The 14,853-nt window shown below is 42.0% G+C and overlaps 1 protein-coding gene across 1 annotated transcript in view; it reads left to right on the plus strand.

Annotated features, from left to right (window-relative positions):
- Positions 1–9,432: 9,432 nt before the first annotated feature.
- Positions 9,433–14,853, plus strand: part of SLC44A3 (solute carrier family 44 member 3) — a 106,296-nt gene continuing 100,875 nt past the window's right edge. Inside the window, exons 1-3 of the mRNA XM_069063384.1 lie at positions 9,433–9,702; positions 10,361–10,468; positions 13,925–14,067. Of these exons, the coding sequence (XP_068919485.1) occupies positions 9,676–9,702; positions 10,361–10,468; positions 13,925–14,067 (278 nt within the window). The 5' untranslated portion in view covers positions 9,433–9,675. The remainder of the gene's footprint in view (positions 9,703–10,360; positions 10,469–13,924; positions 14,068–14,853) is intronic.

Raw genomic sequence — 14,853 nt, forward strand, 5'->3', positions numbered from 1 at the left:
TGGTCAACAGTGTCAAAGGCTACAGAGAGGTCAAGGAGAATGAGAATTAAGGAAATAAAAACCAGCGGGTCTGTCAACTAAGAGATCATCAGTAACTTTGGAAAGAGCAGTTTCATTGGAAGGAAAGGGTCAGAAAGCAGATTGTAAGGATTAAGAAGAGAATGAGAGAGGAGAGAAAGTAGAAGCACCTATTATAGATGGCCTTTTTGAAGAGTTAGCTACAAAAGGCAGAAGAGAAATAGGAGGGTATTGAGCAGGGATGGGAGGATCAAGTGAGGGTTTTTTTAAGATAGGAGAGACAAGGGCATGCTTGTGGGTGGTAGGAAATGAGCCAGTAGACAGGGAGAGATTGAAAATAAATGAAAGAGGGGCGTCCAGGTGGCTCAGCGAGTAACAGCATAGGCTCCAGTGTCTGGATGACCTGGATCGAATCCTGGGCTCAGATACTCAGCACCACACCCAAAAACAACTGGCCGTGTAACCTTGAGCAAGTTACTTAACCCCGATTGCTTTAAAGAAAAAAAAAGAAAATAAATGAAAGAATGGGAATGACAGAGCAGAGAATTCTGTTGGGGATAGGATGGAATGGGATCCCTCTCACAAGTACAGAGGTAAACCTTGGAAAGGAGTAAGTCCACTTCATCATGTGAGGCAGGGATGAAAGAGGGGAAGGTGGCAGAAGGCACTTTCTGATAGAAGATGAAGAAGAGGGAATTCACAACGACCATCCTCAATTTTTTTTTCCCATAAAATATGAAACAAGGTTCTCAGCTAAGAGGGTAGAGGGAGAGGAAGCTATGAGAGATTTGAGAGTGTGGAGAGTGGGATAGTGAATTGATAAGGGAGGGAGATATAGTAGGATTGCCTAGCAGCATCAAGGACCCAGTTGAGGTCATATAACATAAATTTATAGTAGACTCAGTTATGTGGTTTTTTCCTGCCTTTTTTCAGGAGCAGATGTATAGGAGCAAAGGTAATAAATGGTAGGAGTGATTCAAATGTGGAGGCTAGGCAATATGATAAAGGGGGCTTGTGATTCAAGAGAGGAAGACAGACTGTAGCGTTGAACTGGTTCACCAAGGAATAAAGATGGGGAGGAGAGAGTGGCTAACACAGGGAAAGAACTGAGGGGTCAAGGGATTGAAGGCTATAGTGAGGATGGAAACTTGGATTATGTAAGGAGAGGTTGAGGGAAACGTGATAAATCAGTAGATTGTGGTCAGATAAGAAGATAGCAGAATTCTTGCACATAGAAGTGATACACTAGTGGATGACTAGTGTGACCAGCTTTGTGTGTAGCTGAGGTCTGATGAAGGAGTAGCTTGTGGGAAGTGAGTATCTTGAGAAATTGAGTGGTTAGAGTATCTGAAGCGGAATCAATATATATGGAGAAGTCCCTTAGTAGGAAGGAAGGGGAGTGACATGACAATAGCTCTGAATAGCATGAACCTCAAAGGAAAAGAGTTTACTGAGTGATGGAGGAAGGGGGAGAACCTGTAAATGGCACTGGGAAGCAAAGAGTCTTCTAACTTCCCCACCTCAATCAGGGAGCTAAGAATGAGTGAAGGTGCAGCCAGCACTGGAAAGGGTATCTAGGGAGGAAGCTAAGTTTCACTAAGAGCTAGTAAATGGAAGGAGTGGGGGAGGAAAAGACTTAAAATGAAGAGAAGTTTGGTACCTGTGGAACAGGCATAATGGAAAGGCCAGCTGGAGTTCAGATGAAACTTTAGGGTAGAAGGGGACAAGGAAGATGGGAATGAGGAATCAGGTGGTAGGGAGTATAGAATGAGGTTTGAATGACAAATAGAGATAGATATCTGTATCAACTGCTCAGGAGTAGGATATCTATCTATAGACATAAGGATTAAGATATTTGTTGATAGATAGATAGATAGATAGATAGATAGATAGATAGATAGATAGATAGATAGATAGATGGATGGATGGATGGATAGATAGTTCTCCTAAGCCGTGTCAACTGAAGACAGCAACAGTAGTTTACAAAGCAGTTTTGGGTAAGATCTGGCAGGGCACATAGACTGAAATGTACTTATTTAAAAAAAAAAGATTATGTTTAAATTGTTACAAAGGAAAAAAAATGTACCCTTTAGCATAACTATTTACTCTGGACCAAAGGAAATTATTTTCTTTATCAGCCAGTCAGTTAATTAGCATTTGTTAAGTGCCTTATTAGATAGGATAAAGAAAAAGGGGTGGCATAGTTCACAAAACTTTAAAAAGAACATTTTACTGAAAGGTTGTATTGAAAGTAAATTTTGGGGAGAACACACCTGACTCCATTTTGTGGGGAGTATGTTGAGAAATAGTTTTGTGAACTATGCCGCTACAAGCAGGGAGTTAATATACTTGGGGTAAAGGGTGTCTATACAGAAATAGTCTCAGATTTCCTGAGTGGGGACTCCAAGCCAAGTGAATAAAAAAATTCCCCAAAGTCTATATTCTAGTGAGGCAGTCTGCACACAAGAATCTTAGGACTGTGGATTCAGAGAGGGAAGACACCTAATCCCAACCCTGTTGTCTTACAAAAGAGGAACTGAGAGCCTAGATCGAAGGGTTTGCCCAAGGTCATATCAATGGCAAAATGGGGAAAAAACTAAGCTTGAGGTTAGGAAAACCTGAGTTCAAATCCTACCTTTGATGCCAGCTGTGTGACCCAGGACAAGCCACTTAAAATCTCTGCATCTCAGTCTCTTCATTTATAAAATAAAGGGTTTGGACTCCCCTTCTAAATCCATGATCCTAAATAGTAAAAACAGGATTCAAACCTATGTCCTGGGACTCCAAACTGAGAGTTCCTTTGCTCTACTACAAGTTGCCAAGCCTAAGGATTGCAATTGTATTTATTAAACACTTGGCTACTCAAATCAAGTTCATGCCAGAGGCAAGTGGTGGCCTGATAATGCAAATGCAGATTCCCATGTACAGAATCAGTTCCAAACAGGTGAGAGTCACCTGTGATAATATTTATTGAGCACTGACTTCTTTAGACCTGGCTCCATAGATGGCCCCAGACAAAATAGATAAAAACGCTTATCTTCTGTGCTGCCAGCCTCTTTCTGTACTCTTGATCAACTGGGACTCTTCCTTCCCATCATTAAAACTAGTCTCCCAGAAACAGTCTCTCAATCATTCCTGCCTTCACTTGGATTTTAATCAGTGAATGACCTCTGTCTCCCAAGTATATTTACCCCTGAGGCCTTATTTCTCCTCTAAAGAAAGACTTTGCTCTTGGTTCAAGGATCTCTCCTGTGGGGCAGCTTGGTGGAGCAGTGAATAGAGCACTGGCCCTGGAGTCAGGAGGACCTGAGTTCAAATCCGTATCAGACACTTAACATAAAAATTAGCCAAGTGACCTTGGGCAAGTCACTTAACCCCAACTTCCCCCCCCAAAAAAAAGCAAAAAAAAAAGGGGGGGGGTCTCTCCTACCCCATAGTCCTTCTGAGAGATATCTTGTGATCCACAGGGGCCTCATCCTGCTGTCCCCATCACAGCATTCCCATCAGCTGCACCCCCTTTAAGGACTTAGCCCCTCAGCAAAGAAAGAACAGATCACCCAAATCCTTCAAGAAATTGAATTCTAAAGGGAATAAATTGGACCTGAAGAGATCATTACTCTTACTCCACCTCCTCAGGAAGTTATTTTCAGGGAAGAACAAGACTCCAGTTAATAATTAACAGGCATCAAATGGCAGATATAGGCTCTCAAGACGAAAAACAATTGAGTAATCCCTCAGAACTGTGCTCCTCATATCTGCCAGCATCTTTTCAAAGAAAGGGCACACAGACCACAAAACTTGAATTAATGCAAGATGAGACGTTCCCAGGCAAAAATGTTAAGAAATAAAAAAAGAGACCTTTTTGAGTTCCAGTTCACAAATAAAGGGAACTGTGGCTGAATGGAAATACTAGTAACAAAAGGAAAGCAACAATCTAGACCTCCACATTCAGTCTCTCGGAATTCTAGCCACTTTGTTGATGTATGAACTTGAATAACTAAATAGGCAGAATTGGCCCACTGGTAAACTAGAAGAAATCGGGGGTGGGGAAGGATCATTTGTTCTGCTAAATTACTTGGTTTACTCCATCTACCTGAGTAACCAAGTGAAGTAAAATGGAGGTAGTTCCAGAACTGGCTAAGCTATCAAAGCCATAAAGGAGTAATTAAAGGATTCATATCAGTCAAGGAGTTCTATAGTGGTGTGCCCCAGTGCCTTTAAGTCTGAAATCAATTACAAATAGAAATGTTTTTAAATATGCTGATGGTGTCCAAGAGAACTAATGATAAATCATACTTTCCTATCTCTCATTGGGAAGGTTCAGGGATACTGTGGGTTCAGAATGACATAAACGCTCTATTTGTTTTGCTTATTTATTTTTCTTTATTGCAAAGGAGGGTTCACTAAGTGGGGGAGGGGAGAGAGAGGGGATATTAGAAAATCACTGTGGTAAAAAAGAACAAAAGGCATCAATACAACTTTTTTAAATGCTCATGACACAAAACTGGGAATCCTAGCAAACTTAATTTCTCAGTTCAATAAGCATTTATTAAGCCCCTACTATGTGTAAGGTGGCAACTAGGTAGCACAATGGATAGAAAGCTGGGCCTAGAGTCAGGAAGACTCATCTTCCTGAGTTCAAATCTAGCATCAGACACTTACTAGGTGCATGACCCAGGGTAAGTCATTTAACCCTGTTTGTCTCAGTTTCCTCATCTGTCAAATGAGCTGGAAAAGGAAATAGCAAATCATTTCATTGTAGATACCCATGTACAGAATCAATTCCAAACAGGTGAGAGTCACCTGTAATAATATTTATTGAGCACTGACTTCTTTAGACCTGGCTCCATAGATGGCCCCAGACAAAATAGATAAAAACACTTATCTTCTATGCTGCCAGCCTCTTTCTGTACTCTTGATCAACTGGAAGGGACTCTTCCTTCCCATCATTAAAACTAGTCTTCCAGAAACAGTCTATCAATCATTCCTGCCTTCACTTGGATTTCAATCAGTGAATGACCTCTGTCTCCCAAGTGTATTTACCCCTGAGGCCTTATTTCTCCTGCAGAGAAAGACTTTGTTCTTGATTCAAGGATCTCTCCTGTCCCATAGTCCTTCAGGGAGCTATCTTGTGATCCACTGGGGCCTCATCCTGCTGTCCCCATTATAGCATTGTCATCAGTCGAAATTTTTCCCTCCTTCCTTCCTTTTTCTTTCTTCTCTCTTTCCTTCCTTCCCTCCTTCCCTCCTTTCTTTCTTTCTTCCTTTCTTTCTTTCTTTCTTTCTTTCTTTCTTTCTTTCTTTCTTTCTTTCTTTCTTTCTTTCTTTCTTTCTTTCTTTCTTTCTTTCTTTCTTTCTTTCTTTCTTTCTTTCTTTCTTTCTTTCTTTCTCCACTCACAGGCCTAATCTCACTGCTGACCTATAGAAAAGCTTTGACCTGCTCCTGTTCCATTTCCACCCTGGTCTGGTTCACACCTCCTTAAACAGCCAGGTAGATCATCTGTCTCCTGCCCCTGCCTGGCCTTGGGCCCTAATCTTGTTGGTACTGGATTTAGTGAGATCAGATTTAACCAGAGAACTTGTGAGCTCCAGTGATACACTGACTCCACCCTCTCCAGTAGCAGTGATTATGCAGCAAGCAGCTTCATATAATTTCTTGTAAGATTCTTAAAATTGAGCATTTTGTCCTCCAGTCAATATAATGGGATTTTTTTGGAAAGTAAGTGTCATAAAATACAGAACAAATCTTGAGAATATTATAGTATATGAAATTTCCAAGATGGAAAGGACTTTAGCAACCATTTCTTCCACTGCACCTATTTTACACACGGGAAAACCAGACCTCTGAAGGATTTAATTAACTTGTCCACTGCTTATTCACAGTTCCAAGAAGGGGACTGCCATGAGGACTTTTGACATTCTTATTTTCTCCATAGTGTTTATACTTTTTTGGGGGGGAGGGGTACCTCAAAAAAAACCCTCAAAAGGGGTCATGACTAAATAAAACAACTGAACAACAATGTGCTGGGCACTCTACCAAGCACTGGGGATACAAATAAAAAGAAAAACAAGTCCTGCCTTCAAGGAGCTTACAATTTAATAGGGGAAGACTACACAAAAGGAAGCTGAAAGATGGGGAGAGCCAAGGTATACCAGGAGGACTTGAAAGCAAGCAGGGCAATGGATGAAAAATGAAGTTCCCTGCACAGTTCCAACCCTTCTCTAGAGGAAGGCTTTGGGAGGAGTTTATGGCTCTACACTTCAGCATCCAATTATGGGGAAAGGCAATGTATCAGAAATTGAGTCAATCCACATGGTGATGAGATTTCAAGTGATCCTAGGGAAAGCATGATATTAGTGAAGTTGAAACCAAGCATAGCCTTTGATGGAAAATAAAGAACAAATGCTGGAGAAAGATGGAAAACGTCAAATCTCTTTGAGGACACAATGAGGACCCGCCAAACAATACTGCTTAGCATCTTTGGTTAGTATCTAGAATGCAAACTCCTTGACAAGGGCCTTATTTCACTTTTTATATTTGTTTTGCCAGAACCTATCAGTGTCTGGTACATGGCAGGTGCCCTGTTTTAAGGGTTGCTCTTTTATAAAAGAACCATTAAAAAGCCACGGAACTTTGGACCAAAAGAGCATGGTGAAGAAAATACGAGAAAACAAGAACATCATAGCCAAGGTCTTTAGCCAGAACCAGAAGCTGAAGGCAAAGAAAATTATATAGCCACAGACCCAGAGAGTCTATAATTTTCAGCATCCAAAGGAGACCACATGACCATTGGAGCAGTGACGAGTGGAGACCACATACCCACAAAAACAATGTGTCTGGTATTGTTATTGTATAAACCGTTTTCCTGGTTTTGTTCATTTCATTTTTCATCATTTTATAAAAGTCTTTAAAATTGTTCAATTTTCACATTAGTGGTAGAATACAAATTATTCTTTCGATTCCACTTAATTTGCTCTGCATTGGCTCATTCAAGTCTTTTCTGATTATCTCTATGAAATCATCTATTTCCTCATTTTTTATATTACAATAGTATTACATCTCATTCATATGCCACAACTTATTCAGGCATTCATCAACTGATGGATAGTCCCTTAGTTTACAGTTTTTTTCTACCACAAAAAGTCGCTACAAATATTTTTATATATCAATTAATGAACATTTATTAAGCACTTGCTATGTGATAGACACTGCTCAACATATAGAAGTATAGGACTTTTTTCCTTTTTCTTTGATCTCTTTTGGGTGAAGGTCAAATAGATATATAATTAGGTCAAAGGGCATTCACTGTTTAGGGAAGTGTGTATTTGTGTGTGTGTGTAATTACAAATTGCTTTTCATAATGGTTATACCCATTTATAAGTCCACCCACAGTGCATCAATAAGCCTGTTTTCCCACAATCCCTCAAATAGTTGTCATTTTCCTTTTTTTTGGTCAAAAACAAGTTTGGTATTTTTTTTTAATTTTATTTTCAGTTCCAGATTCTCTTCCTCCCCTTGTCCCTCACCCATCCATTTAAAAAGCAAGAAATATGATGTCCATTACAAATATGAAGTCATGCAAAATAAATGTCCAAATTACTCATGTTAAAAAAAAACAAGAAAAAGAGAGTAATAATATTTCAATTCATATTCTGAATCCATTCATTCTCTATCTGAAGGTGGATAGCATTTTTCATCAAAGTGTACTAATTCCATAATTAAGATATTACCCTTCCCTGCTAAAATCTTAGCATCTTTCCTCTTTAAAGGGAGCTATATCAATCAATAAGTATTTATTAACTGCTTGCCATGTGCCAAGCCCTGTGCTAAGAGTCTAAGGATACGAATGTTTGCATCCCCCCCCAAAAAATCCTGCTATTATCTTAAATAGAATTATTTCTAGAAAATAAAGATTTGTTTTCAACTTCTGGAAAAGAAAAAAGAAAAATTAAAAAAAAAAAGAATGTTCTCTCTCCTCTCCCCTATTAGAATCCCTGACTCCTTTCAAGATTCAGCTCAAATGCCCCCTCTCCCAAGAATCCCTTTGGGATCCTCCAACTAGTTGTTCAGCCTCCTTCCCCAACCCCCACCAAACTATTTTGCATATATTTCATATTTATTTATCTATGTACGTGTTATATCCCCCAAGTAAGATGTAAATCCCTGCAGGGCAGACAAGAATTGTTTTCACTCTTTCTTTGTATATAACCAGTGCCTAACAAAGGACTGGAAAATAGCAGGCACTAAGATGGGTATTGCATGCTTGGGGTAGCTAGGTGGCACAGAGGACAGAGTGCTGGACTCAGGGTCACACAAACCTGACTTCAAATCTACTTTTGGATGTTTATCCCCTGTGTGACCCTGGGCAAGTCACTTAACTGCTACCTAACTCAGTTTCCTCATCTGTAAAATGAGAATAATGATAGCACCAACTTGCTAAGGTTGTGAAGATAAAATGAGAATATTTTTATAGAAAATACTATCTAAATGCTATTGTTACTATTATTACATTGAATATTCATTCAATGCATAGCTCTTGATTAATTGCAATTATACAATGCACTGACCTAGGAAATGGGTGGCATACAAGGCATCCTTTCTTACCTTCAGAGAATTTATAATCTAGTAAGGGTCATAATACCTGGAATTTATAGAATGCTTTACATACATTATTATCTCATTTGATCTCACAGTTACCTCTGAGGTAGGTGCTATTGTTTTCCCCATTTTACACATGGAGAAAGAGGATAAGGAACTTGTCCTAGTAAGTATCAGACATAAGGTTTGAATCTAATAAATTGATTCTAGGGGTCAGTGGTCTATCCACTGCATCACACAGCACTACTTTAAAAACTTATTAAGTGAGAAAGGGTCCCTTCTCAGTGAGTTTATTGGTTGGGGAATTACCTGCCTGCTGTGGAAAACCGCTAAGCCCAAACAGATAATTTCGTCTTTAATGAGTGGCCTGGGCAACTGAGAGGTCAAATGATTTAGGTCATCTAATACAACCCCGTGGCTTTACCATAGAGGAAACCGAAGTCCAGCGCATTAAGTTCTTTGTTCAAGGTCTCACAGATCACTGGGTGCTGCCTCCCCATAGTCACACAACTGGTAAGTACGTTAAGAAGGGGGATTTGAACCCAGATTTCTTCTGGCTCCACATTCAGTGCCCTTTCCACTCCATCCTGCAGCATTAGTCCCAGAATAACAAGTGGGTTTCTGTATTTGCTCCCAGGCACAGCGTCCAGGGAGGGCAGCGAGTCTCCGGGTTCTGTAGTCCCCCCAGGTATGAAGTTCGAAGGGCAGATGAGACACTGACACGCCCAGGTCCAGGTCCTTTTGCGACTTAGGAAGTCACCTGGCTCTCTGAGGCCGGAGGGGAGGTGGGGCTCGGAGATGTTGAGGCGGGGCTTGGGAGAGGCGGGGAGAGGTGCGAGGGGTGGGGCCGCTGGCCTTGGGGACGCTCTGCAGCCCGCACCCCTGCGGGCCCCCGCTGGCCACGTGGAGGCGCTGCCCGCCCAGCTCCACCCTCTGCGACCACAGGGACCACCTGCGGGCTTCGCTGCCTGCAGCTCATGCATCTCCTCGTACTGGGCATCGGCGGGGGTGGTCCCGGCTCCTAGTCCCCAGCGGCGGCCGGCCAGCCGGTTGGCAGGATGCCGTGCTTCCGAGGGGAGTACCTGGTAAGCGCCCAGATCCACCCTTGGGGAGCCTGAAGGGAGTGGATGGGCATCGAGTCCCACACCTGCATCCCAGGGGAATGGGCAAGGGGACAGGGGCGGGGGGCCGGCGGAGTGGAGAGTGAAGGACCGGGAGAACTGTGGGGCGTAGCCGTCCCAGCTGCTGCAAGCTTTCTGGCCACCTGTAGGACCGTGACCTAATTTGCACCCTCCACTCCCCCCCCCCCCTTACTTTCATACCCTAGGAGCAATCTCTGTGAGTAGTAAGAATGGAATAAGGTACCCAGCTCTTGGCCTTGAGGATGGCATCGGGCCATAAGCACGGAGTGAAAGCTGCGTACAGGTGTGTGCGGCTGCCATGACCAGGTGGTACAATGATACTAATAACTATAACGATTGGGATTTATATAGCATTTTAAGGTTTGCACAGCAAATGCTGCTTTCAAAAATGATTTCTAAACAACCACCCTTCCATTGGGTCAACAGTTACTCCTGGTATTTATTTCTGCTATTAATGAATAGTTAGAAAAATTAAAGCTTTCAATTTCAGTTCCTGGGGTTCGGTTGGAAAGTTGAGACCCACGTGGTTACTAATCCTCTTCCAGCCTCTCCTACTTTTTATTCCCGCCTCACCCCTTATGTTTTTACTTCTCTCTGAAAGGTTTCTGCAGAGGAAAGCCCGAAACAGAGAGAGTGGAGACCCCAGATTTATAGAAAATGCACAGACCCAGTTTGGTTAATCCTATTCTTTCTGTTTTGGGTCGGTTTGGTAAGTGTGTTGATGGGAGGGAAAGGGTTTGGGGGGCGGGGGGGGGGGGAGGATGAGAGAAGGAAGAGAAGATTTATATGAAATGATCGCACCTAAATTCGAACTCTGGTTCTAGTGCCCGGAAGAGAGCCCAGAAGTCTGAGTTCTAAGGTTTGCCAAAGCTCAGGCATATTCTGTAGTGATAATTTTTGTAATTAGCTTTATAAAAATATGACTGCTAGTGTTTTAACTCAGTGCCTGGCACCTTATTAGGAGCATAATTAATGTGTACTTTATCGAATGGTGTTGTATAGCTGATCCTGAGGAGTCTTGTTGGAAATTTCCTGTGGCCTGTGGCCTGAACTTCTGTGAAATTTTCTCCTGTTGGCCTTGTGCCAGATCTTAATGGGAGACTCTCTAAGGGACGCTGGCATTGGAGTTTGCCAAGGGATGATAATGTCATCCAGTCATCATTTTGTTTTCTGTGAATGTGTGCTTATCCTCTTACCAGCAGAGACTGCTGACTGAGAGCACAGGTGGTTCTCAGAAGGTGATTTGGGATTCCTTTTTTATTAAAAGGAATAATAGAAATCATTGAAAAGAATTATGGAAGGCAGCCTGGTATGTTGGGAAGCATGTTAGATTTGTAGTCAGATCGTTAGTTGGAATCAGTGTTTTTACCACTTACCACCTCTGACCTTAGGCCAATCGATTTAACTCTGAGGGCCTCATTTTCCTCATTTGTAAAATGAGGGGGTTGATCTAGATGGCCTCTGAGGTCCCTTCCTGCTCTCAATACACAATCCTAACTTTTACACATTTTGATTACTCACTTGGCAATTAAAACAGAGACAAAATCCAGGAGAGTGCCCAACTGACTCTTTTGGGTGTTGTCTTGGACACACACCCTTTTGATATTTTGTGCCTGCAGCCAACTGTTAACTGCACCCGGGTCCCAGCTTTAAGGTGAATGATAGTGATTCCCCACCCCACCCCCCATCCACAACTGCCTCTCACCTCCTTTCCAGGATATATGTGTAGGACTTCCTGGGCCTTTCTCTAGCTAAAGTGAATTTGGTTCCATCTCTAATCTTGCCAGCCCATATGTTTGCAGGAAGGGTTTGTAGGATTACTGCAGAGGGTTCCTCTCTCTCTTCTCAAAAATCCACCTTGTGTAACTGAAAAGAACTCTTTTATTCATTGTAAACAAGAAGGACTAGCCTTACCTGGTCGGGGCATGCCATTTGTTACCTTGTCAATGATTAATTCTGAAAGCAATGGAACAGCTTCCAAGGCCTGTGCAACTGGAATGAGATCCCCATTGCATGGAGCCCAAGTCTGCATTGAATGTGGGCAGGTGTCACTTTTGTCCTTGGTTAGCACTGGTAAAGACGATGTTTGTTGACTCTGCTAATTGGTTTCCAACAAGGCAGTATAATGCAGAGGGAAGAGGGTTGGATTTGGAGCCAGTACAGTTCAAATCTGGACGCTCCTCACTACCAGTGTGACTTTAGGTCAACAAGAACAATAATGATAATAGCCAACTTTTAGATAATGCTTTAAGATTTGCAAAGAGCTTTACATGTGTTATCACGTCTGACTCTCTCAAAAATCCTGTGAGGTGGGTGCTATTATTATTCCTCATTTTACAGATGAGGAAACTGAGGCCAAGAGAAGTTAAGTGACTTGGCCAGGGTCACACAGCTGTGATGTGTCTGTGGCAGGATTTTGATGCACTGTGTTCAACTGACTCTAAGACCAGCACTCTATCCACTATGCCGCCTCTCTGTGCCTCAGTTTCCTCATCTGTAAAATGAAAAGGTTGTACTAGATGGTAATCTTTAAAAGCTTTTATCATGCCAGTCAGTTGTGAACAATTAGTATGGCACAGAATTTACAATCCAGAGAATCTGGGTTCAAATTCTTTCTTTTCTCATCTGTAAAATTAGGGCTTGTATTAGAGCACCTCACAAGCCCCCTCCTGCTCTAAATCCATCATCTTAAACATAATATATGGAAATAAAATAAAATATTTTAGGTAGAATGGAAGGCTTGAGGGTGAGGGTTTCAAGGGCTCTTAGGGGTTTTGGGGGCTGAGGGAGGGAACAGTGTTGACCATTTACGTACTGGCCCATTGGAGAGACTTACGTAACATTCCTTCAGGTTTTGTCACTAATTTTCTCCACCGATTGTATGTCTTTCCACATTGTTCTAGAGCGCATGTTAACCTTTAAAGGCAGGCAAACAGATTCCTGCACAGAGCTGCTTTCTCTCAGGAATGGTCATTTTAATCACCAGCCCTCAGTTCCAAGTCTATTCTGGGAAAGAAGTCTTAGCTGAAAAAGCCTTTACTTTCCTAAGTCAGAGCTCTGGGAAGAGGGCAGGTCACCTGCCTCTAGGAAGGGCCAAGCACAGTGTGCCTAGCTAGGGACCAGGCAGAAAGTCATGAGGCCAGCAGAGAGAGGGATACTGCTCAGTACAGAAGCTGCTACATCTCACGGGTGGGAGGAAGTCCTGGCTGTGCATGGCCCTTCTCTTTGAATGGTCTTTTCTTCATGAATAAAACATCTGCATTAACCAATCTTAGTGTCGCTGAATTCAGACCAAAGGGAGAGAGAATTCTAGACATGGAGAAAACAGAATTAGACAGTAGAAGGGAAACTCTCAAATAAATGATCTAGGAACAATTGGGAGAGAAATTTATCTATTATCTTCCTGGGAAAGAATAATGACAACTAACACAATATGATGTCATGCTTTAAATTTCACGGAGCACCTTATGTAGATTTTTTCATTGATCCTCACAGCACTCCTCTATGTACCTACATCAGAAATATTATTTTCTCTATGCTCCCTCCATTAAACCCATTTTATAGATGAGGAACCTGAAGTAGGATTCAAAGTCAGGTCCTCCTGCCTCCCAAGCCCAATTTAAGAATGATCAGGTCTTCAGGAAAACTGAGTGAGGAGAAAATTTCCTCATACCTAAAGATGAAAAAAAAATGCAAAGAAATAGAGTCATCTTACCAAGTCTTTTTTTTAAAAGCAGCTAAAAAGTATAGCCTATTATAAGTGGAGAACCATGAAGCTGAAATATGGGATATGGGGAAGGATAGAGGATTCCTAATCGAATTGGGCCTGTTAATGCTACTTACTAAAAAAGAGAGATCTAGGATGATGGTGAGTGGTACCGTTTAAAGAGCTCCAGCTCTGCAGGCAAAGGACCTGGGTTCAAATACTGCCTATATATGTTACCTTAAATAAATCATTGAATATCTGTGGACCTTAAGTTTCCTTATATGTAAATTGAGGGAGGTGTGATTAGTTGGCCTCTGAGATTCCTTCCAACTCTATATAGGTGATCCTGTGCTGAGATTTTTCTCTTTTCATGTCCAAGTATCTTTAAGAACTTTTGGTGGTGAGTTTCATGAGGATAAGGCTGAGTTTCACCTTGTGTTCTCCTTGGGCTTTACCTAGGTGTTCATCATGGGCTATTCTATGATAGCTGGAGCTGCAGGAAGGCTGGTGCTTGGCTATGACAGCTATGGGAACGTGTGTGGCAAGAAGAACTCCCCTGTGGAAGGGGCCCCTCTTTCTGGACAGGACATGACTGAAAGGAAGTAAGTGCCTACATCCCTCGGTTTCTTAAGTGGCTATGAGAGCACAGTCCCTGATTCAGGCCATGACAAAGATAATATTTCTGTAGCGTTGTGTGTTTTGCAAAGCCATCATAGTTCATAGGATTAAGGGAATAAGCAGTAACTTACACTGCTAAACACTTAACAAATAACTTGTTTGATCCTTACAACAACCCTGCAATATAGGTGCCAATTGTCCCAATTTCACAGTTGAGGAAATTGAGACAAAAGAAAGGTGACATGACCCTGGGCAAGTCTATAATCTATGAGCCCAAACTGGCTGGAACCTCAGGTGGCATCTAATCTAACCCCCACCTTTTACAGAAAATGAAACTGAGGCCCAAGGTGGTTAAGTTTTCTGCCCAAGGTCACACAGGTAATGATCATCAGAGACAAGATTTGAACCTAGGTCCTGTGACCCCCAAGTTAGCAGCCTGTCTGTTTAATCTGATAATTTAGTAAACACTGGTTCTGTACCTACTAGATGAAGACCCTGTACTTACACAGGAGATTAAAAAAAAATTACACAGGGGGCAGCTAGGCAGCCCTGGAGTCAGGAGTACCTGAGTTCAAATTTGGCCTCAGACACTTAACACAAAATTAGCCGTGTGACCTTGGGCAAGTCACTTAACCCCAATTGCCTTGCCTTCCCCTCTCCAAAAAGCCAAAAAAAAAAAAATTACACAGAATCAGGGAATTTCAAAGCTGGAAGTGATCAGCTATCTTGTTCATACCCGACCCACTATAAGACACCCTACAAGAAATGAG

Source organism: Petaurus breviceps, unplaced genomic scaffold (assembly GCF_028583685.1).
Source record: "Petaurus breviceps papuanus isolate PSGF00001 unplaced genomic scaffold, PetGlider_PUasm1.0 90564, whole genome shotgun sequence".
NCBI classification, from domain to species: domain Eukaryota; kingdom Metazoa; phylum Chordata; class Mammalia; order Diprotodontia; family Petauridae; genus Petaurus; species Petaurus breviceps.